The sequence below is a fragment of the Dipodomys spectabilis genome, unplaced genomic scaffold (genome assembly GCF_019054845.1).
Source record: "Dipodomys spectabilis isolate Male_0828 unplaced genomic scaffold, ASM1905484v1 ptg000018l, whole genome shotgun sequence".
Lineage (NCBI taxonomy): Eukaryota > Metazoa > Chordata > Mammalia > Rodentia > Heteromyidae > Dipodomys > Dipodomys spectabilis.
Genome location: NW_024870695.1, coordinates 13,958,285 through 13,982,500, shown reverse-complemented (window position 1 = coordinate 13,982,500; position 24,216 = coordinate 13,958,285). Strand labels below are relative to the sequence as shown.

Below are 24,216 nucleotides of genomic sequence, written 5' to 3'. Positions count from 1 at the left end.
AATCTCCCTCCTTGTAACTTGTAGCCTTTGACTCTCATTCAGTCAAGTTAGGAGGAGAGAATCTGGCAGCCTTTCAGAGGACCAGAGGCAGCTCTGTGTGCCCATGGGGGGGGCTCTGTCTGGGAGATACCCCTGGGCCAACCTACATTTAGCTGCCAAGCCCTCTGCTGCCTCCTTGGCAATTCGAGATTTTCAGTTGGTTTATACAAAGCTTGTGCCATTTAAGAGTCTATAACTTTTTATAATGTAAACCGGGCCACATCATCAGCCTTTGTATTAAACCCTAAATAAATTCATCGTCCTGAGGCTAAAACCCAAACTCTCTAAGGCAGGGATTTGGATAGTGGCTCTAGTTAGTAAAATACAAACTCCAATCCCAGCACCTCCTTCCCAGCAGAGAGATCTTGTGCAATTACCTAATCTCTGGGCCTCAATCCTCTCACTCAAGAAATGGGGATGCTAAGTGTTCCTCCCCGGTGGGTCATTGTGAGGATTAATTGAGCTAATGCAGAGGAGCTGCTCCCAGGGAGCTGCTCATTTTCCCTCCAGCAGCAGCTCCCTCCCTACCTGGTTTACTTCCCTTTAAACCATTCAGAATCCTTCTGGGGTCCAATATGTGTTTTGTCCTCTCTGTTGTTGTTTTGTTGTTGCTGTTGCTGCTGATGTTTGTTTTTTATTGGTCATGGGGCTTAAACTCAGGGCTGGAGCACTGTCCCTGAACTCTTTCACTCAAAGCTAAACTCTACTACTTTGAGCCACAGCTCTATTTCCGGTTTTCTGGTGGTTAATTGGAGATAAGAATCTCACAGACTTTCCTGCCCAGGCTGGCTTTGAACCACAATCCTCAGATCTCAGCCTCCTGAGTAGCTAGGATTATAGGTATGAACACCAGCACCTGGCTTTCTCTATCCTTCAAACACCATGTTCTCTAACTAGAACTTTCCATACATGTACACACACACACACACACACACACACACACACACACACACATTTCTACTCACGCTCAGATTGCAATGGTAAACTCTCCTCCAATCCCTCCATTTGGGAATTGGGGGTCTGCTTCTTGCAACCCCCACACTGCAAACACCTCATGCTCCTATTTGCTAGGTTGTACAACCTTCTGGAACTCTAGCCCCAGGCAGACAAGGAATGTCTACCAGACTCATCTCTGATCACCAGCATCTGGCACAGTTCCTGGTGTAGAGTGGATGCCTGGTAACTAATTGCTGCATGAATAAAGAAGTAAAAGGAAGAAATTGCCACTGGAAGGTCATCTCAATTCTGTACTTAAGTGGCTGACATACCTGACCCACATGCACAACTTTACATACATTCCTGTCAAATCTCATCTGCTGCATTTCAGCTCAACAATCCAGGTGCAAACAACTTTTGAATCTGTCCTATCATCCAACAGCTTTGCTCGCCTCAAAGCTCTGTGTCATCAACGAATCTCATCAGCAGGCCAGAGACATATTCATCCAAATAGCAAGTAAGGGGCTGGGAAGGTGGCTCAGTGGTAGAGCGCATGCCTTGCATGCCAGAGGCCCTGGGTTCGATTCCTCAGCACCACATAAGCAAAAAGAAAAAAGCCGGAAGTGGTGCTGTGGCTCAAGTGGTAGAGCGCTAGCCTTGAGCTGAAGAGCTGAGGGACAGCACCCAGGCCCCAGAGTTCAGGCCCCATGACCGGACCCCCCCAAAAAAAAAACAAAAAAAAAAAACAAAAACAAAAACAAATAGCAGGTAAAAGGACAGAGCAGGGCAAAATCTTGGGACCACGCACTACCAAATAAAAAGCTATCTTGTATGAAGGATTTACTGTATGTCCTGTGCCATATTCACCCTTGATATTCATTACCTTCTTTTAACTTTAAAACAAACTTTGGACACGTGGACATAGTCAATACCCCTTTATACATAAACAAAAGGTGGTTACAACACTGGACTATATTTCTCAGGCTCCCTTGCAGTTAGAAGTAATCATTCAACTAAGACTTACTCAATGGATAAGTAAAAGGGGTAGATGCTGCTTCTAGATCTGGCCCCTGAGGGCTTCTTCCATACCTTTTCACATCTGGCTAAGAAATCATAATTTGAGGGCTGAGATTGGTGGCTTCATGGCAGAGTGCTTACCTAGTATGCACGAGGCCCTGGGTTCGATTCCTCAGTACCACATAAACAAACAAAAAAGTCCTTAAATTAAAAAGACTAAAAAAGAAATCATGAGTGATCTTGAGAGGCACTTACTGAAGAGACCATCAGCCTGGATCCGTGAAAGACAGCCACCCTGCTAACCCACCCTAAACTGTTTCTTGACAAAGAAGAGAATATCTATTATTTTTGAACTTTTATACAATTTCAGAGCTTGTTTATTATAGTAGCTGCTCTCATTTAATGATACTCTACGTGAGGCTTTGGCATTACTTAAAAAATAAATAAAAAGCCTAGGGAAACTTAGACATTCACAAGTCCAAAGCCATACAACTATACTCCATGGCCAAATAGTATATACTCAGATCTCACTCAAGCCCACTGTATTCTGATTCTGCTGTATCTGCTTCCACAATGGGCAGACATCACCCACCGCTCACCTGCTGGCCTACTCAGCCCTTGTTCCACCACACAGGAAAGAACAACTCTCTCCTGCTGTGTTTGGGACACCTGACTAGTCCAGGCTAGGCCACCTTTGTAAAATAGTCACTCCCAAGCATCATTCTGAGGGAGAAGTCCTCTCTCATTTAAGGGAAGACTCTGGTGAGCCTTCAAGGGGAAATAACATTGAACCTCAAGTGGTATGGCCAAGAGCAACAACAAAGAGGTAGGAAAGTAGTGGGGGGGGGGGGCGCAGAAGGCAAGGACCACAAAGAAAGGACTAGCCCTACATCTACCTCCAAACTCCTTTAGCACCTTCATTTTCTGATTATACAATCTGCTAATGTTTTAGAGCTTCTAACTTGGGTAGGACAAGCCCGCAATCCTAGCAATTTAGGAGGTATAGATTGGAGAGATGACCAGCTAGGCAAAGAGAAGTTTGAGAGACTCCATCATAGCCAATGGCTGGGCCCAGTAGTGAGTATATTACCCATGCTAGAGCAGACGCACAATAAATGGGCACAGTGGGAAACATGCCTGTCATCCTCAGCAACACTGGAAAGCACAAAGAGGAGGGGCACAGCTCAGGCATGTTTAGGTATAAAGCCAAATCCTTACTCGAAAATAACCAATGTAAGCCAGGCACGGGTAGCCCACACCTATAATCCTAGCTACTCAGGATCAAGGTTCAAAGCCAGCCCAGTCAGGAAACTATGTGAGACTCTTATCTCCACTAAACTACCACAAAAGCCAGAAGTAGAGCTATGACTCAAGTGGAAGAACACTAGCCTTGAGCAAAAGAAGCTCAAGGACAGTGCCCAGGTCCTGAGTTCAAGACCCAGCACCAACACACACACACACACACACACACACACACACACCTCACACACAAACCAATGTCAAAAGGTGCTGAAAGCATTATTCAAGTGGCAAGCCTGATGCCCTGAGTTCAATCCCAGCACTACAAACAACAAAATAGCAGTGTCTAGACTTTTCATATGCACATTTAGTTGTGGAAGAGTCAAGATGAGAGGGCCAGGACAGGACAGCTAAATAACTGTCAGGACCAAACACAAAATGAGAATTCTTGCCCCTAATTAAAAAATTACTTAGGATTTCAAGAGGATAGCTGAGCCCTGAACAAAACACAGGGCCCAAGTGAACTCAGAGCCCTGTGTACCCCCATAGGTGGCATGCCTCCAAAACCAGTCCTGGGTTAGCAACAGGCAGACTCCAGGAACCAATGGGATTTAGCTAGCAGAGACAACCCCAAAAAGGAAATGTCCAGACAGAACCCACGTGCTTGGCTAGACGGACAGCTGAGTGAGCCAAGTGGAAAGATTGTCAGCAAGATGCCAGGAAAGAGCAAGGGGCACCACAAAATAAAGCTAGAGCAGGTAGGTAGGGGCTTGCAGCCAGAACAGGGGTCAGCACAGGTGTAGAGCTCATGCCTACGGAGGCTATCGGAGCTAGGCAGAGAGGCCTTTCAAGGCCAGCCCGCCCTATCCTTGAAAAAGAGAAAGGAGTCCATTCCAGGATGGATAATCCTGCTAGAAGTAGTCGTTTGGGTCCTTGGCTCCCTCAAGTGAGCAGTCTGAGTAATGGGCTTGATAAAAGATGAGGATGAGAAGCTTCTATATTCCTACAGAACTAAGACCCCCAGGAAGCCAGGGACCAGACACTCATAATAACCAGAATATAAATCTGCCTTTTATCTTTTCCACTTCTGTGCTTTGAGATTTCTTTGAATTTCCCTTTAATGTCTCAGTAAAGTTCCTTTTGAAAATTCTGACCAGCTTCTCGGTGTGGAATGCAAAGGACAAGGAAAGGACAAAGAAGATGGATAAATGGAATTCCCGGGGGGATAGAGCGGATGGAGGAAGCTGCTGGTCTACTTGGAGATCTGGCTGCAGCTGTCACTAAGTTACCACACCTCAAGCGTTGAGCGTGGCTACTTCTGGATTATTTCCATGCCAAAGATGGTCCCTTACTCCATCTCAGCCTTGTGGTGTCATGGGACTCCTTGCTTTGTACATCTGACAGGTGTAAGGACCACGAGGCTGTGTGGGCTCCAGGCTCCTTCTCAAGGCAATGGCTCCAAATATGACTTAGTAAAGAAAATCTAACTCCTGTGAGCAACTCTACTGACTTCCTGTGTCTCTAGCCAGCCCTGACTACCCCTTAATACAACCCAACCTCTCTCCGGAAAGATCTGCAAAAATCTTAGTACTGGACACAAACAAGAATACTGAGGCCCAGAGGCAGATAGGAACAGCCCTGATTTTACAACCCCTTGGTGCTAGCGCTGGATCCCAGGCCTCCTAGTGGTCTGTTATGGCGGGTGTGGGGAGGGTATGGGGTGGGGGTGGGAGTTACAAAGGAAGTAGCAGAGTCTAGGTCTGAGAAGAGAGAGCTGTAGTGGAGTGCGGCTGCTTAGTCCCTGAATGGACAGTGAAGAACCAATTCTCCCTTCAGAGGTACTAGACAATTGATTTGTGGCCAAGCAGCCTTTTGCTAAATTTGGACCACAGACTGTCTTCTGTCAACCCTTCCTTTGGGATGGTGTGATCTCTATCCTTCCTCTGAGAACTCTAGAACCCACTTTCAGCTGTGCTACGGAGGGAGGAGGGTTTTCCTTGGTTATACCTGATCTCAGCAATCAGGGAAGGGAAAGCAGTAGCAACGGTGGCTGGGCAGTCAGCATCAGGCTGGGGGGGGGGTGGTCACAACACCCTAGCATTCCACTTGGGTACACAGATCACAGGCCAGAAGGAAAATAAAGCAGAGGGCAGGGGGAAACCCGGCAACTGGCCACAGGAGAGTGAAGCTGCAGTCCGCAGGGAAGCAAGACCATAGTAAAAGCAGGGACCAAGCCAGAAAAAAAGAAGAAAGAAATCAGGACTTATGCCAGATGGTCAAAGGTTTGTGGGTCACTGAGAAAAACAGGTCACAGAGCAGGATGAAATTGGGCTTCGGAACAGGCCAACGTCACCTGGGGTTCCGAAGGAAACCAGGTTGTGGGGTCACCCGGGTCGGCGCCCCCCCACCATTGCCCCAGCCTCCCGCCTCCGCCTGCCCACCCTCCCTCCGCGGCCAGGCCCAGTCTTACTTGAGCTGCTGGGTGATGAGCTCCTCGTCGTTGAGGTAGCGCAGCCGCTCCTCCTCCACCAGGGTGCGCTGCCGCTGCAGCGGGTCCTCCTGCCGCCGGGCCGCCTCCGACACGCGCATGCTCAGCTCCGCCTCGGTGCGCTTCAGCAGCGCGCGCACCGACTCCTGGTTCTGGAGCTGCGGGGCGTAAGGAAGATGGACTCGTGGGCTCGCTGGGGACCGAGGGAGAGGCGCACAGTCGGGGAAGGGCGGATGAGGGCGGGCAGAGGGCATTCCTAAGTGGGTGAGACTCCACCAGCGAAGGCGTGGCACGATGGGGGGTGTTGAGGCGGTGGGGAAATGTGGGAAAAACAAAGGCTGGAGAGCACCCCGGGGACCGCTGAGCGGGCAGCGTTTTCTACTGGGTCGTGCAGATGGCGGGGCTGCGTGGCTGTGGCAAGGGGTGGGGCAACGAGGGGCAGAAGGCAGGGTTAAACTCTGAAAAAGCATCCAAACTGGAGGAGAATGGGAAAGAAACGTGGGGCCTGGGAACGGAGTGACCCTTCCTAGGGCTTAGTGGACAGTGTGGCTGCCTCGTTGTAGCTGCGAAAAGCCTTGAAGAGGGGTTGTCCTGGGATAAAGGACTCAAGCCCTGGGGGGGTTGGTGAGGCTGAGACACAAAGATGAAGGATGGGACCCTGTCCCAAGCCCAAACAGTAGGGATGGATAGGGGAGAGCTTACCAGTGGCCCAGATGGTAACTCTCTGCCCCCTCCTCAGCCTGTCTCTGCTCATTATCATCACCTGATGGGCCCCTCTTGGGGAAGGGGCACAGTGATGCCAGGTTCCTGACAGGAGGCACCATCTGCCAGGCTGGGCAGGGCAGACTATCCCGATTCAGGTAGGAGGAGGGAGGGGCCTTGGGGAAAAGGGACGCTGGGGCCAGAAGAGCTGGGCCGGAGGAACTGGAACTGTCCTGAGATATAGTCAGGATGAGGTTGGCTTGTGGGCTCCAGGAGAGCAGTGGAAAGAAGCAGAGCTGGAGAGTAGGGCCTGCCCAAAGGGGGCAGAGTTTTAAGAAGGAATCCAGAGCTAGGAGAAAAAGGGGGAAAGGCTGGGGGAGGGGGGAGAGATCAGTGTGTGATCTGCTAGGGACTTGGAAGTAGCTCAAGGAGATGGATTGGTGAAGACAGGACTAGGAGATGGGGTGGGACTTGTAAGAAAGAGGTGTGGTGAGTTGTGACTCCTGGGAGGCCGGTGGGGCTGAGGTACCTGGAGCTTGCGCAGTTGCTGCAGCTGACCGCGCAGGTCACTGGTGCTGTTCTGCAAGCCCCTCAGGTGCAGCTGCATCTGCAAACGGCTGACAGCAGTGGACTGCCCTGCAGGAGTGCTGCTGGCTGAGGGTGGGGGAGGGCCAGAAACTGGGGTGGCCCCGCTGCTCCGGCTACCAGACCCACATGCTGTAGCGAAGGACCAGGAGAATGGGAGAAAAGAGCAAAGAGTGTGCCTGAGAGAGGGGCTGGGGCAGCACCACCCCCACTCTGGCACAGGATTCTGACTCTGTTCCTTCAGAGTGGGGAGCCAAACACCAGAGCAATGACATTTTGGACTAAGGTGACTACCCATTTATCCATTGAAAGCCCAATGAGGCAGCTAGTGTTTGAGCCCCACTTTACAGATTAGGAAACTGAGACTCAAAGAAGAGATCATGGGAGAGGGTAGAAGGGTCCCTTACCTGCTGAGGGGGTGGCTGCTCCATTGGAGCCTTCAATCTTCTCACTGTGGCACAGGGGAAAAGAAGATGGCCATCAGGATGCCAGGCCAGGCTGGACCATCAAAGCTGATGCCATCTCCTCCAGCTCCCTGATCTTGACACAGAGTCCCAGAGCAGGAAAAGCAGGAAAGGGACTCATCCAGGGTCACCCAGTGAGACACGGGCAGAGCTGAGCCCTGAGCTCCGCACTTCTTCTGAATGCCCCAAGTTCAGGCACTGGCAGGGGTGTTGAAAGAGGGGGCTCACCTTGGGGTCTCAGGCTCTGAGCCTCGTAGTAGGGCACTTTGCACCAGGCCTGTGAGGCTGGCGATCTGCTTCTCCATGGCCTCCATGCGCTCTCTGGGGAAGAAGATGGCTTTGAGCAACCCCACCTCTGATCATGAGGTCCCATCTGCTCAGTCTTCTGCCCAGACCCCCAGAGGTACAAGGAAACACCATTCCCTTCCAGGTAGCAAGCACACAATTAGACACCCAGTGCCTAAGGAGCAAGCCTATAGCGGCCCACTGCATCCCTCACTACTGCCTCCTGAGAGGTCCCATCCTGACCTTCATATACTTTGCATGTCTCCCATATCTTTCTCCCTACCACCTCTAGGAAGTCATCCCAAAGACCCAGTAGCCTGGAGGAAGTCCCTCCAAATCATCCAAAGGGACTGCTTGCTTGCTTGCTTGCTTGCTTTTTTTTTTTCTTTTTTTGGGGTCCGGTCGTGGGGCCTGAACTCTGGACCTGGGCGCTGTCCCTCAGCTCTTCAGCTCAAGGCTAGTGCTCTACCACTTGAGCCACAGCGCCACTTCCGGCTTTTTTCTTCTTGCTTATATGGTGCTGAGGAATCGAACCCAGGGCCTCAGGCTTGCAAGGCAAGCGCTCTACCACTGAGCCACCTTCCCAGCCCTCTTTCTTTCTTTCCCTTTCCTTCTTCTTTCAAGTGTAACTCCCCAATAGCAGGAGCTGGATTTTCCAATCTGGTATGAACAGAACCCTGTGCAGGGCTTACATAGGCCACAAGAGAAGTGTGTGAAAATGCGTGGCCTCTCAGCAGTGTTGTCCCAGTGCACAGGGTATCCTGTCCCCCACTTAGTGATAAGCCAAGCCTCCCCAGTGGGAAGCTAGGCAACCCAATGGACTTCCTTTCCCCACACAATATCCTATCCGTTCCTACCTTCACCCCAGTGGACTTCAGCTGGACCCATGCTGGACAGCTCTCCAGCTGCACATTCTGAGTCCCAGCTAGGAAGGCACTGAGAAGGACTCGTCCAGTTCTTTGATTTTACAGCAAGGGAAACTGAGGCTGGATCTCCAGAGTCCCTCATCTGGGGCCTTCCCTCGCCAGCCCCTTCGGGATTTGCGAATGGATGGGAAATGGCGGCCCATCTCTCCAGTGGTCCTCCCTGCCACCTCGGGGACCATCTGGCCCCTTTCCTCATCAAGACTACTCAGGGTCCCCCGCAGACCTCTCTGAGTCAAGCCTACCCACCGTCCCTCGGGTGCCTCTCCCAGCCACGGACACAGCCCCGAGGCTTCACGGGTGGCTCACCTGGTCTCCGTGTCCTTGGCGGGCGGTGGTCCGAACCCCACGAGGGAGCGCTCCCCGGGCCCCGGGAAGAGCTCCGGGGGCGGGGCTCCCGCCGTGGAGGCGCCCCCGGTGCTGCGGCTCTTGCCTCCGGGACTCTCGGCGAAGACGGAGGAGGATCCCGAGTCTTTGCGGAAGGACTGGCGCACGGGGGAGCCGCGGCTGGGGGGCCCCGAGTAGGGGCTGTGCGGGGGCGGGGGTCCCCCGGGCGGCGGCGCCACGTCGGCCAGCTTCTGCGGCGACGAGGGCGGCAGGCGGAAGCCGTAGCCGTCGCCGTAGAGCGGGCCCGCGCCGCCGGCCGCCTTGTACAGGGAGTCCTCCAGGTCCGACTGCAGCGCCGCCGCCGAGTAGGTGCTGAGCGAGCGCACCGAGCCGCGCTTGTACAGGCCGCCCGCGCCGGGGTAGGCGAACGGGTCCCCGGCCGCCGCCGCCAGGCTCAGGCGGCCCTCGTGCAGCAGCCCGTAGGGGTCGGCGTAGAGACCCTCGCCCTTCACCAGCACCATGCCGCCCGCCTTGCCCGCCAGGTCCTCGTCCGGCTTCACGTCCCGCCGCTCCAGGATGGCGCTGGGGCTGGGGCTGACGCCCTGGGCAGCCGGGGCGCCGCCCAGACGCTCGGCCGCGTGGTGCACCGGGCTGCCCGCGTAAGAGGGCGGCCGTCCCCCCGCGTACGAGAGGCGTGAGCGGGATGGCGAGCCCGAGGGCAGCCCCGACGGCAGCCCCGATGGCAGCCCCGGTGGCGGCGAACCAGACGCCAGGTGCGGGGCCGGCGACAGGTTGTTGAGGCGCCGCGTGGGCGAAGACTCCCGCGACGCGTACACCATCTCTCTCTGCGCAGAAGACAGCCCCGGAACCCCGTGGGACTAGTCACAAAGGGGACCCCTCTCCCCTAGCTTGAGGAACCAGCATCTCTCCGCTGATGCTTAAGAAAAGTCCCTCCTGTCCTCTGCCTTCCTTCTCTCCGGCTGCATCTGGGGTCCCTTTCCCATCGGGGCTCCCAGCATGGGGGAGGGGGGACGACAGATGGAGAGGCATCGCAAAGGCAACCCTCAGCCCACACCGTGGTGGGGGTGAGGTGGGGGAAGGGGTGGCTGCTGAGAGAACTTCACAAAAATCTAGAAGCCTAGATTTTTGGACAGAGCTAGTAGCGGATGAGGGGAGGGATGCTGCCATAACCCCACAATCTAGGATTGCTTCAGTCCCCCCCCCCCCCCCCCGTTTACCCCTCTCTAAAGTTGGCCCTGGTCCCAGGCGACAGGCAACTGTCCACACTTTGCCCGTCTGGACCCCACCTCCCCAGCCTCTCCCCAATACCCTGGCCATCCCCGGAGCCATACCCGGAGGTCTCCGTTGGTGAGGTGAGAGCCAGGGAAAGCAGCGTACAGAGGCTCTTTCCTATAGATCTTGATAATACTGCGGTCCTGGATGTCTCTGGGGGAGGAAAGGGGTGCAGAGGGTCACCACGCAGCCCATCTGCCCTGCACAATGAGGAGGGGACAGCTACTCCCAGGAAAGAGATGAAGGATCTGGACACCCCAATCCCTTGTAAGTCCTTCCCTCGGTGGCTCTAGCTGCCTGCCACCAGCACACACAGCAGTCTCCACCCGATCTCTCCCTCGGCCACAGGAGCCATTTTCAGGTCAGCTCAGGTCCTGATGGACCAGCAGGGGTGGAGGATTTAGCAGGGAGGGGGATGCAGGCAGAAGGAGGGTCAGGAAGAAGCTGGGAAAGGGTTTCTCGGGTCCTTCCGAGCATTTGGGGGAAGTCCTCCCATCCACCCCGCTCGGGGCCACGCCCACCGGACATCCTCCAGCTCGTAGAAGACGTTGCGCGCCTCGTCTTTGATGAGGATGGCGGTGTTGGGCGACTTCAGCATGCCCATGGTGAGCTTCTGCGGGAACATGTGCGCGATGAGTGCGTGTAGCGTGTCCAGGCTGCTGACCTCGTGCGTGATGTGCACGCGCCGCGTCTCCTCCCCAAACTGCAGGAACAGCACCCCTGCGAAGGAGACGCCGCCCCTGCGGTCAGCGCCACCGCCACCGCCATGCCGCCCGCCTGGAGATCGAGGATGGGCGTCCGGAGGAGCTGCGCTGGTCCCTGTCCCGCAGTGGCAAGGTCTGAGGCCAGACGCCGCCCCCGAGTGCAGGTGCACCCAAGCACTCTTCATGCTGGGGCGTTAGGCCGCTGGGCAGTCTCCCCCAAAACACCCAGTTCGACCCCAGGCAGCTGGAGCCTGGGAAGTGGGATTAGGGAAAGGATGCCACAAGAAACAGGATGGAAAGCTGGAGAGAGAAGTGGGAAGAAAGGGCTGGAGGAAAAGGAGAGGAAACCTGCCTGGAAGGGAAAGGGCTTGGAGGGAAAAGAGGGTTGTGGGGTGGGGAGGGGGAACAAGAGTCTGAAAGAAGAGGAGGGGAGTAGAGAGCTCAGGATGGAGAGGCCCACTGAGGGGACTGTTGGGGGAGGTAGATCTGTGCTGGAGGAGAAATCCAGTGACTCGCAGCCAGAGGGGAGCTAGGGAGAAGAGTGGAGGGTGGAGCTTATGGCCTGGAGGGAAGATGGACAGGTTAGCCAGTACCTGGTGAACGAAGCTTGGTCTGGCTGGCAGAACGGGAGAGGGGCAGGCTCTGTCGGAAGCGGTTCATCCTGCTGAAGCCCAGGGGCAACTCTGCCTCCGACATGGTCTCCAGCGACTCAGCCGAAGCGTAGGACAGCTTGGCTGCCTGGTCTGCCAGCCCTGGCTGCGCTCCCTGAGTGTGGCGTGAGCTGCGGGTCTGCAGGAGCAGGGCAGGGTGAGATATATCAGCTCTGCTGTGCTTGGCCGCGGCCACCACCTCCACTTCCATCCATCTAGGCTCAGGGAGCCCCCTGCCACCAGCCAGCATCTCTCTCTCTCTCTCTCTCTCTCTCTCTCTCTCTCTCACACACACACACACACACACACACACGCAGGAGAGTCTCCGAGGTTCCAGACTCATGGGGTAGCAGCAGAGCTGTAGCCTCCCTAGGACACCCAGCAGGTAAGCAGTGGGCAAAGGACTCAGGCACCCTGGGAAGCCAGACAAGAAGCACCTGAGCAGGAGCCATGGGCATGCCTGCTATTTTAAGCCAGCAAAGAACAACAACACAAATTTGTCACCGAGGTGAGCAGCAGAATCGTTGAGCAAATTGGGACATTAGTTCCAGACATTAATTAAGCGGCGGGTTTGTGAGCGGCGAAATTTATTCTTCATGGAGTTCAGAGGATTGGGGTGAGCTAGGAAGCTGGGGCCCAGGGAGAAAGCAGAGTGATCGAAGGCCCCCAAGGTCCCAGTGGTAGAAGTTGTGGCCCTTGCAAAATGGGGTGGTGAGAATGTCCTTGACTTAGAGTGGCTAGGACAACTTTTCTAAACCCCAGAGAGCCAGCAGGACCCCAGCATCAGACAGACCACCTGTGGAGTACACACAGCGCACACGTGAGCACATGCATAGGGACCAAGCTCAGCCCCTCCCTGCCACACAGCCAGCAGTGCCCAGCATGACAACGCCTTACTGCACTATAGCTGAGGGTGGGCACTGGCTGGGTCAGGAGGGGTGTCACAGGACAGCTTGATTTCTGTCTCATGGGAGGCCATGTGTCTCACTATAGTCTCAACTGTACTTTAAGAGTCTATTTTTGGCTCAAGCCTGGGGCTGTCACCCAGGCCACAGCTCCTGCCATTAGACCCCAGTACCTCCCCTAATGCCTAGTTGTTATGCAGAAACTCAGTTATTTAAAACAGTAAGATGATGTGTGTGTGTGTATATATATATATATATATCATGTATATACGTATACATACACACAGTTATAGTTACCAAAAGAACATGCCCAATTGTATTTTCCTGTAAAATAAATTATTTTTTAACAACATACCACTCAAAACCACTAATTTTGGCTAGATTATATCCAGGTTGCCAGAGAGAGCTTCCTTTTTTCATTTTCTACATTTCTATTAAAAATTAAGTGGATTTTGCCCAATCAGAATATATTACTTTTATAATTAAAAAAGACAACAATAAAAGTATCTCTACAAAGGAGTAATTTATTCTCCTCTTCAGCTCCCTTTTTCCCCAAATCCTGATTAACCCCTAATTAATCTCCACTTTCCTATTAGCCCAATGTAATGTTCCAATTAGATTAGAACTCTCGAAAAGAGAATGCATCTTCCTCTCATGGGCAGTGTGCCCAGTTGTTGCGAAAGTGTCCTTGAAGTTTGGGGATGTGGAAGATCAGATTTTGGGGCTAGTAAGGGTCATCCAGCCTCAAGTACAATGTCTTGACCAGTGGGTGAACATGGATCTTGGGAAGAAGTGAGGTAGTATAAGAATTGTGCTCATTTGAGGAAATCTTTGCTCAAATTTATACCCCATGGCACAGAGCTCTAAGCTGACCACCAACACCAGGTTGTGCACCCTCCGAGACCTTCAGTCCCAGTGAAGCCACAGTTGGGGATCTCTGTAACAGTGTTGGGTGGGCTGATGGGCATGGGGTTGCCAGGCAACTGAAAGGTCAGCATTTGCTAGGCTGAGGAGCTACAGAAGGAGGCAGCTAACAAGGAGAAAGAGTAGAAGGGGCCTCCAGGCCAGGTCAGGGGCACAGTGAGACACCAGGAAAATTGGAACAGGCAGAATGAAGGGGGTGAGACTCTAGGGGTAGCTGACTATAGAAGGAGGAATCCTGGGAGGACAGATGGCTACATCCCCTTTACCACTTGCTCCTGCCTCCATCCAAGCCCCATAGACACACTGCCATCCTCAGAGCATCCTCAAAGCCCTCCCAAAAAGAGGCAGAGACCGGGAGCCTTGCTCTCCATCTCTAGGCAGAAGAAAGTAAGACATGTTAGAAGAACTTCCCAACCAACAGAGAGATGGCAAGAGAAGGAAACAGTGGCCCAACCAGAGCTCCCAAAGACAGGAAAGGGGCTGCCCTGGGAGGCAGTAAGCACTTCCCAAAAGCAGTCCATGGACTGGAGCAGAAGTACTCAGGTGCTTTGACAAACTCTCTTCCAGGACCCCATGTTCACTATATCAGTCTCTGTGGGCTGAAGCCTATGGTTTTAACAGGTTTCTAAGATGATTCTGGTGTCCAAGTGTTAGAATCAGATCATCATCCATGATTCTGACAGCTGCTGAGTTTAGGTTCTGGTAAGGCTTGGCTACGACATACATTTTCTCATTTTTTTTTTTTACAATAATTCTATGAAGCAGACACTGATCCACTTCACAGAGGAGAAATCAAGGCCCAGGGAATTATGTAAAGTGCCCCTAGGTCACCAAGCGAGTTAATAGTAGATGGAATTCCCCACCAAGCTCAGCTTCTCCGGCTTCAGGCCTGTGTATTTAACATCACTGTCTCCCACCTCGTCCAGAGAAGCTGAGCTGACAATAGGATCCATAAGGTTCTGATTCAAGCACCTCCTTGCAAGGCTCTGGAAGAATGTGTGCAAACAAGATACTTGGTGTGTCTGAATGGTGGCCTCCCATACCCTGCCATGATGCCTGGGATTCTAGGAGCCAGAGACTCCAGGAAACATACAGCAGTCTAACCAGAAAAGAGAGATAAGAGAGCGTAGGGGTCAACAGGTTGTCTAGCTCTCCTGCTCTGAATTACCTAAACTTCTCAGGGGAGACATGGTTAGGTACCACCCCCGAGTCTGGTCCTCTATATACATGTAGGTTTAGGGATACAAGACTGGGAATGGTCATTCCTGGCACCAATCAACTCCCCTATGATGAAAAGCCAAAACAAGGAAGTCACAGGACAGCCTAAGGAAGTGAATTTGGGGGGAGGGTGTGGGAAGGGAGGCTGTGGGGGCTTGAACTTAGGGCCTGGGCACTGTCCTTGAGCTTTTTGGCTCAAGGCTAGCTAGCATTCTACCACTTGGAGCCACAACACCATTTCCAGTTTTCTGATGGTTAATTGGAGATAAGAGTCTCACAGACTTTCCTGCCCAGGCTGGCTTCAAACTACGATCCTGAGATCTTAGCCTCCTGAGTAGCTAGGATTACAGACATGAGCCTGGGATTACAGACATGATGCCTGGCTAGGAAGTGAAATTTGATGTCAGGGAACAGATCCCAAAATAATACCCTGGTTCCAAGTCTCTATCTCAGCCTTTCTCCTTCCTAGTGGACTAATCTTCTACAGTCCGGATGTCCATCAGGACCTTATTCTGGATCTATAAGTCCCTGGCAGGTGAACCCAGACTATCCCAAAGCAGCAGCCACAGCCAACAGCCCTGGGTCCACCTCCCGCATCACAGGGGACCCGTGCAGACGCACACCCGGTGCAAAGCATGTGCAGGGGAGAGGCAGGGAGGGGCAGCACATGCAATTGTCATGGGAGCAGAAGCATCACACACTGACCTTGAAACTCCAGTAGTTTGGCTGCTGATGGAAATAAGAGAAGAGATGGTTATGAGGAGGTAGGAGGTAAGGTACAGGTTTGAGACCCTTGGAGAACTCAGTCTTGTTCCACGGCCCTCCACCCCACTCCCAAAAGCAGGAAGAAAGGAATGCTCATCTCGTTTCCTATGAAATATATCTCATTCTCTACTGAGACCCCAACATCCTGGTGCACTCAGGATGGACAGGCTTTTAGTCTGCTGGATGGGGTGGAGGGAAGGCAGGAAAGAACATTCCAATGTTTGCAAGCCACATTATAGCTATAGTAAGTGTTGTCAGAAACTTACAGTTAGGAAGAAAAGCACAGATGACTGTAATGCAGAGAGCCCACAAGACAGTTAAAAGAGGGGAAGAATTCATGTGGACTTTGAGGTCAGAGAGATGGCACCTGATTAGGGGAGGCTGAGTAAATTTTCCCGGAAAAGATGGCATTTGAGATGGGTCTTAAAAATGGAGTCACTGGAGACTGGGAAGAAAGTCATATGAAGGGGAAGGGGAAGCATGGGAGGGTGGCCAGGGGCAGGCAGGCAGAACGAAAGAGTGAGGAAGTGTCGTCTGCATACCAGTGGGGCTGGAATGCAGCCTAATCTGCCATTTCCCAGGCTGCAAAGGCACTGGGGCAGGACACTGAGAATATGTGGTGATCCAGATTTAACTGGGTGGGCAAGTGAGAAACACACAAATGGGGCAGAGTGGAATCAGAACAGGATTCCAACAGGGCTGAGGAGAGGGAGTGGAAGAGAGTGGCTGAGGTTTCAGACAGAACAAGCAGGCCTGTGTGACTGGATGGGCTTGGATTGTGGAGAAAAGTGGATACCAATGGCCTCCTTGCACTGGGCAAAGGATGGAGAGCTATGAGCAGCAAAGGCAGTTGGGGTGTCTGGGAGACATGCAATGCCTAGGGCTGGTGAGCTGACAGAGGAGGGTTGTAAGAGGGGAGGGGACTGAGACTGCTCCCCCTCATTCACAGTCACCCAGGGCCACCCTGCCTTCCCTAGAGACCAGAAGGCCCTTCCAGATGGCTAGGGACAAGGAAGGAGCAGTCCAGAGAGCACGCTGGTTCTTGGCAAGGCTGAGGGCACCCTGCTGACCGGGGCCAGGCTCAGCAGGACAGAGGCAGCAGATGGCCGAGCCCTGGGGTGCCTGGCACAAACAGACAAGATTCCCCAGGCCTCAGAGTCACTGGCAGAGGAGAGGGACATTGGGAGATATCCCTGAAGGGGGAAGGACATGAAGCTAGGGTGGCCTGTGCCATGTGAATGCTTTTGTGGCAAGAAGTTGCAGAATCACCTAACATAGGCTTAGCTGAAGCACCCCACCTTGGGGTGGGGGTGACACTGGGCTGGAGGTGAACTAAAGAACTTGACTTGCCAGGACCCCCCTGCCCACAACACACACCAAGCCACAACTGTCATTTCTCCCACAGCGATAGCTTTGAAAGATGAAAGAAAAATGGTCACATACCAGGCAGAAAAAGGGGACACAGAGCATGTGCCCAGCCATTGCCTGGACTAGCCAAGGTCCAGTGGATGTCCACGGGTGCTGAGGGGAGGGTCCACGGTGGGCCCTGGCCAGAGTTACAGTTGCTTTTGGCCTTTGAATGGTAGGGGAAGGAAGCAAAGGGAGTAGACACACAGGAGGCAGTAGAAACAGGCAGAGGACAGTGGAAGGTTTACGATGAGAGTCAGGTCTGCAGACCCAGAGTGATAAACGGCTCTGCAGAGGAGGCCTTACCCCTCACCCACCTCTACCACCACACCAGGCTCAGGCAATGGACACAGGGGCCACTCACAGCTCCCTGGAGCACTGAGCCTTCCACACAAGGACATATGGACTCTCAGATACATCCTTAGATGTATCAGAGCAAGAACACCCAACCCACGAAGGCACACAGCATGTAGAGAGAAGCGGTGAGAAACAAACCTAGCAACTCAGAGGCATCCATTCAGAGACCACCCCCCTTGATGCACACCCAGATCCCCAGGACTGTGACTCAATCACACTGTCTCACAGACAGATATACCCAGTCCCTGAACATCAGTCACACCCATCCTCAACATACATTAAAGTCACAGATAAAAACAGGGATACTCCTCTCTCTCTCTCTCTCTCTCTCTCTCTCTCTCTCTCTCTCTCTCTCTCTCACACACACACACACACACACACACACACACAACTCAGGCTACAGAAACACAGAGTAGCACACACATAGCACGTGCTCATGGCCTCACAGAAAAAGTCCTTAATCCCCTTCCCCCTACTAGCTGGTCAGGAGGCTTCTGACCACCTTAGCCAGACATGATGTTTCGGAGATGTGATCTCTTTAATTAAGAGGCAGGTGTTCTATCCCCAATCCTGCACTGATCTCAACACAGTGGACTCGGGGTACCTTGTACAGATCTTCTGATTCCCCCCTGCTGTTCCTGGAGGGGAGACAGAGGTAAACCCTGAGTTCTAAGCCTGCGAGATCCACTGGTGGTCACCTGGTAGGACCAGGTCACAAAGGGGCCCAAGGGAAAGGTTGTGGTGGCATCGGTGCTCCAGGTCAGCCTAGCCCCAGGAAAAGGTGCAGAAGGAAGAGGAGCATTGGTGCTCCATGAACTTGGATGGACGGATGAGTGATGTTAAGATGCTATCCCAGGACTTCTGGCTCTGAACCTCAGCATGCCTTTTCCTACCTCTTTCCTTTGTCCTGTGTCCAAAAAGTGGGGAAAATAATCCTCTTCCAACCAGCCCCACCAGGAATGAGGTACATAGTTTCCTGGCAACTCACTACCCTTGGAGGAGGAAGAGGCCTCTGTGGAGACCAACCATCCCCTTGTCTCTTTCCAGGAGTTAACCCATGGGACAACCCTGGGTGGCTGAGATCAGAGGCTCCTCCCCTCTTCTCCAAGGAGGACACTCCCAGTCATTCTTCACCCAACTTCCAGTCCCCCCTTTCTTCCTCCTGTGCTGTGCCCAACAGTGTCTAGTATATAGCCGGCCCTGAACAAATAGGTGGCAATGAATAAATGCCAACAAAATAAGACCAGCCTGTGGGGGAGGGGTGACTGAATACTCAGCCTGGCCCTTTTCCCTTCATCTCCATCTTCTGGCACAAGTGCCTTTCAGTCTTCTGGGCTCATTCCCTGGGAATCTCCCTACATGAGAAAGCCCCTGGAGGGAAGGCAGAGGGCAGGAGTGCCTCTGGGATCTTTCTGCTCACCCCAGCAAAAACCACACACACACACACACTCACACACACGCACCTCAACACTCAACACCAAGGCCAAGCTATGCCCTCTCCTACACTCAGGAAGGGCCGGGCTTTCCCAGAAGTCAGGAAGAAGGTGAAGAAGTGGGGGGGGGGGGGGGGGGGGGTCGGGGAGGCTGCAAAGGAAAGGCCAATGCCTAGATCAAAGCTGCAAAGCAGAGTCCTACAGAGGCTGGGGCGAGCTGAGAGGGCACTAAGAGGGTAATATGGAAGCCAGCCATGCCTCAGAACAAGGATTTCCATCCATGGGGGAAGGGACTTCGGCAGAAACCCAGGAAAGCAAACTAACTCCCTGAAGAGCAGAAAAAACAGCTCTGCCCATCCCTCTCCCCCTCCCCAGCCACTCGCCGTGGGCTACGGTCCCTCCCCCTGCAGCTGGCTGAGTCCTCGCAACCCAAGCTCTGGGAGGGGCGGGGACCGAACCCCTCTAGTGAGCCTTAGCCCCATGGGGGAGGGGGTCCTCCCCGCACCTCCTCAGGGCCAACATTCTCGGAGAACTAGGTGAGTGCATGACCCCTCCTTGACCCCGAGCCCCGACGACCACCCACCCTCCAGGGAAAAGAGACAACCATTGGGTTCGCACCCCCCTCCCCCCCAACCCGCTCCTAAATCTGACTCTGCCAGCCGGGCGCACACACCCACCTCTCAACTCGGGTGAACACGAGTCTCCGTAAACAGGCGCCCCTGGCTCGAGGGGGTTCACGGCGCCCTCCCCCCGGCTCCGCGCGCACGCGCGACCCTCCCTGCCTCCCTCCGCGCCAGGACCGACCCCGGTTCCCGCCTGCCCGGCGCGGCGCGCGCGCGGAGGGGGTGTGCTTGCTGCAGGAGCGGCGCGGGGGCGAGGGTGCACCCCGGGAAGGTCATGACTTTCCGAGGCTGGGGGACGGGGGGGGGGGGGGGGGGAGGAGGGACGGGGACGCATGCCGCATTTTGGAGGTGGGGGCTGGCCCACATGGAAAGCACCTGATGAGGCGGGGAAAGGAAGGGGGTGTTTTTCCGACATCGGGAGACCCGCAATGACGGCGCAGCCCCCCACCCTCCAGCCCTGGACCGCCCCTCGTTGCTACGGAGCCGAACCCCAAGTCCGTGTCCCCGCCCCGCGCCGACCCGGCCCCCAGAGCCGCTCTCCCCGCCCCCCCCCCGCCACCGCCCCCAACCTTACCTGCGGCTACAGGTGTAAGCGCGGGGGCCCCCAGCCCCAGATCCTGCGTCGGGCGGGGGAAGGGAGGGCGGCCCCCTACGCCCACCGCCCCGGCTCTCCCCTCCCCCGGCCGCCTCCGCCGCCGCCGATGCCCTTTGCTGCAATGCGAGAGCCGCCACTGCCGCCGCCACCGAGCCGGCCCGGGCCCCGGTCGCCCCGGTAACCACGACTCCACCTGGCGCTGCGCGGCGCGCCCGCCGCCGCCGTGCACATCCCCTCCCCGGCCCCCTCCCCCGGCGCGGCCCCGCCGGCGCAGCCCCGCCGAGGAGCGGCGGAGGCTGGTGGCTGCGTCGCCGCGGTCACCCGATCTGCCGGCCCGCCGCCCGGGACTCGGGTTGCAGCAGGAGAGATGGAGGTTAGACAGGCTGGAGGGAGGCAGGGGGAGGGGCTGTGGTTTGCTCTAACCTCCCGATCTCTTCCCAGGGTCCTCCTCACTGCCTCCACCCACACAGGTCGGATCTACCGCCTCCACCTTTCGAGCCCACAGCCTCCGCTCACCAGAGTCTCAGCTGTGCACCTTTCCCTTTTCATTCTTCTGCTGACTGAACTCCCTCCTGAGTCTGGAAGGCCTAGGATGCTTAAGTTTTCTTGATGGCTTCTGCTGGGTGACTCTGGCCCTTGGCTAAATGTCTCTGACTTTACAGAAAGAAACCTCAGAGTTATCTTTGGGGACAAAGAGTGTCTTAAGCTCCAAGTAACAAGTAATGCCAAGGCCCTGCACACAGCCTGGGGGAAGTTTCCTCTCCCCTCCATTAAGAGTAGATGGCAGATGTGGACAGACCATAACAGATCACAGAATCCAGCCTCACATCAATCACCTCGACCCTTAGATGTCCCCTCTGTTAGATGTTCCTCTGGGGAACTCCAAGCACCTGTGCACACTGCACCTGTCCTCTGCTTTATCTCCAGCCTTGTCCCAACCACTTTGGTCTCCATAGCACACTCCTCTTGCTCAGGACAAGTCAGTCCCACTTGTCATCCAGTCTGGGGGAAAGACACCTCCTTATTCCTGAGTTGGGCTAACTTGGGGCTGTAGTGGGCTCAATGCCCTGCGAGTGATGCCAAGTGTGTCAGTCGATTGCTAGACTTGAGTTATGCCCAACTCAAAACGCCCAGACTGTGGAGGCTTGTCATTTCCTAGGTGGTCACAATGACCTTTCATTTACTATTTCTTGAAAAAGTCAAGGCTTGTCACCTTTAGGTATATGAAGACCAGGACCCCTTCCACACCCTGGATTTGCTGCTTCTATCCCCACTCGTCCACACACACATACAAAATAAATATCCTTTAGTTGAGACCTTCCTGTGTTGTCCTCTCCCCTCCACAACTCTTAACTCCCTGGTCCCTTCTCCCTGTTCTGGCCTTATTATTCTTCCCTGACAATAAATATCCAGAGGAACCCAGCTCCTAGTATCTTGTCTAAGCATGCCACTGTCTACACTGACATCTATCTTCCCATCAGGCATACTGAGGTTTGGTGAGGAACTAGGGAATAAATTCAGAACCAAAGGCTACATGCCTAAATTCTCTTTTTCTTTTTCTTTTCTTTCCTTTTCTTTTTTTCTTTTTTTTTGGTCGTGGGGGCTGAACTCTGGGCCTGGGCACTATTCCTCAGCTTTTTAACTCAAGGCTAGAGCCCTACCACTTGAGCCACAGCTTTTTTCTGCTTATGTGGTGCTGAGGAATTGAACCCAGGGCCTCATGCATGCGAGGCAAGCTACCACTGAGCCAACTTCCCAGCCCCCAAAATCTCTTTTTTTTAAAAAAAAAAATTGAGATTAAATCTTGACATCACAAGAACAAAGGGAGAGAAACATCATGTAGAACTTCCTGGTCAGAAGTCGGGGGAAGGTTAACTGTTCAGAAATGGAAGAGTACGATGTGAATAGGGAGATAAGATGATCTCAGTTGGGGTCGGGGGGGGGGGGGTGGTAAAAGAATAAGAGGCTCCTGAAAAGCCATGGAGTAAGACAGAAGTTCACCTGTTTAAAGGAGATACTTATGTGTGTGTGTGTGTGTGTGTGTGTGTGTGCACATGTTTAAATCATGAGATTGTCCCTCAAAAAGTTTGTTCCTTCAAACCAACCAGGTTTGGGGAGGTAGTGGTAAGAAATTAGACAATGGGGGTGGGGATGTGAGCATAGGACATAGAAAGTCTCCTGCAAATGGGGGGTTCCTACATGAAAGGAAAGGGATGCAAAATAATTCTTCTTAATATCCCCCCTCCAAAAAAAAAGCCTTCCCAAAGCCAAGCTCCAGCATGGATTTGGGGTGGGGGTGGAGGTGGGTGACTCACCTGGGCCGGCTGGCCAGCCCCGGAGGGGGCGGAGTCGCCATGGAGGTGGGAGCAGAGGGAGCTGAGGAGGCACACAGGGTCCACGGTCCAGCCGCCAACCTGTGTGTGTGAAGCCAGGGACACCCCATTAGGGGGAGCGGGCAGGAGCCGCTGGGGAGGGGGGCTGGGATAGGATAGGCAGGGGCATTCCTGAGGCAAGCCTGGATATCAGGCTCACACAATAGAGGGACACTAGGTCTCTCCCATTAGCTGGGTCCTCTAGGGTGTCGGTCATTCCTCTCTGGCAAGGGTAGGGTCTTCCCCAGTACAAGTCCCTGAAATTCTGATCACCAGCTCCTCCCTGGTGAGGGCCTGATCACTCTTCACTAAGTATGTCCCCTTCAACCTCACAGAGATGGGGACCACTGAGCAAGAGAGGCTCACCCCAGTTATATGCATAGAGAGTGTGTCCCTGCCATCTCCATGAATGTGTCTTCCTTCTACTCCAAGGCCACCTGCCCTGATTCCCTCAGAATTTGCTTGTTCCCTAATGTCCTCTGTCCTGTCTCTCAGTTGTTCCTTTCCTCAGTCACCTATGTGGCAAGCCAGCGCCATGCTCTGGCACCAGTTACTCCATGGCAATTGAACAGGCCCTGGTGGGTGTCTGTACTCACCCTCTGAAGGACTGAATGGTTCACCATGACAGAGGAAAGGAATGAACTTGTGATAGGGTTGTGCTTGTATTCATTCCCTGAGTATTTGTAGAGTACTTACTGAGTGTTTACCAGCCAGACTCCTTGTGCTAGGGAACATGCCAGCAGCCTTTGAGGCCAGAAGCATTGTCTCTTCCAGGCCTATCACCTTTTGAAGCTGCCATCCTGGCTCTTTTCAGCTTTCTCCAGCTACACCTCCTGAGACATCTCCAGTTGCTCACCACCCGTCTCTCTCTCCCTCTCTTCCTCTCTCTCCCTCTCACTGGTTGTGGGGCCTAAACTCTGGGCCTGGGTACTGTCCCTCAGCTCTTCAGCTCAAGGGCCACAGCACCACTTCTGACTTTTCCTGCTTATGTGGTGCTGACGAATCGACCCCAGGACCTCATGCGTGCAAGGCAAGCACTCCACCACTGAACCACCTTCCCAGCCCCACCACCCAGTCTCTCCAGCCCGCTATTTTATACTACACTCCCAACATGAGCTGTCAGCACCAAATGGATCCATAACTCCTTGCCAATCCCAGTGATTGTCCCATCATTTCAACTTCTGAAGCTAGGTCTCTCCTGCCAGCCCCTCTTTCAGGGGCCTTTCTCCTGCTCCCCTCAGGGTTTCTGGGATCCTCTCCCTAATCATCACAGACTTCCTTCTCATCTTAGATTCCATTAGTCCTAGGTGGCTCTTACTCTCAGATCTCACATCCCATGTCCATATCTGCTTTGACCATGCTCAGGTCTCCCAACAATGGTCTCACTGGAGTCCAGTGCTGCACATATGCTGTCTAGCTGTGAAGACCCCACCCACTCTTTATGGTCTTCCTTCCCTTCCCACATGCTTCCTTACCCTTTTGTTTCTCTCCAAGGTACCGACATCTCCCTGTCTCCACTTTTTCCCCCTGTCATTGCCTCCTAGAAGCTTAAGTCTCCCCTCCCGAACCCCCAGTCCTCCTGCTTCCAGATTCCCAAATACCACAAACCCTGCCTCCACATCCAGTCTCCACCTTCCTGCCCTAGTGTCAACTGGTCCCACAAGTTTCCCATACACACACTCTCTAAGCCTTTTCTGCACCAGCCAGGGGGACCTCTGCACCACTCCCCAAACCCAAGTCTGGGCTCATGTTGCCTCCCACCCCATGCCTCCTAAATATTCTCCTCGGCCTATTCAAATCCCATCTTTTTAGATCTTGTGTAGGTAACTCCTCCTTCAGGAAGCCTTTCTGAACAGGCCTTCACACCTGATGTCCTGCCCCTTAACCCCTCTCGAAGAGCTGTACCTCTTATAACAGAATTTAAGCAACCATTCTTCCCAGCTAGCATTCATAGCAAATGTCCTT

General features: G+C 53.9%; 1 protein-coding gene across 6 annotated transcripts in view; it reads right to left on the bottom strand.

The window, feature by feature from the left end:
* The window catches only part of Srcin1 (SRC kinase signaling inhibitor 1), a 73,524-nt gene that overhangs the window by 18,543 nt on the left and 30,765 nt on the right, over nt 1-24,216 (bottom strand). For 4 of the 6 annotated variants that reach the window (XM_042674080.1, XM_042674083.1, XM_042674079.1 and 1 more), the window contains exons 3-12: nt 22,195-22,293; nt 15,405-15,428; nt 11,596-11,791; nt 10,820-11,018; nt 10,358-10,451; nt 8,988-9,850; nt 7,699-7,791; nt 7,414-7,457; nt 6,951-7,138; nt 5,702-5,877 (exon numbers count right to left, since the gene is read on the bottom strand). In XM_042674080.1, the coding sequence (XP_042530014.1) occupies nt 5,702-5,877; nt 6,951-7,138; nt 7,414-7,457; nt 7,699-7,791; nt 8,988-9,850; nt 10,358-10,451; nt 10,820-11,018; nt 11,596-11,791; nt 15,405-15,428; nt 22,195-22,293 (1,976 nt within the window). The remainder of the gene's footprint in view (nt 1-5,701; nt 5,878-6,950; nt 7,139-7,413; nt 7,458-7,698; nt 7,792-8,987; nt 9,851-10,357; nt 10,452-10,819; nt 11,019-11,595; nt 11,792-15,404; nt 15,429-22,194; nt 22,294-24,216) is intronic. The other 2 variants (XM_042674081.1, XM_042674082.1) reach the window with 2 other exon arrangements.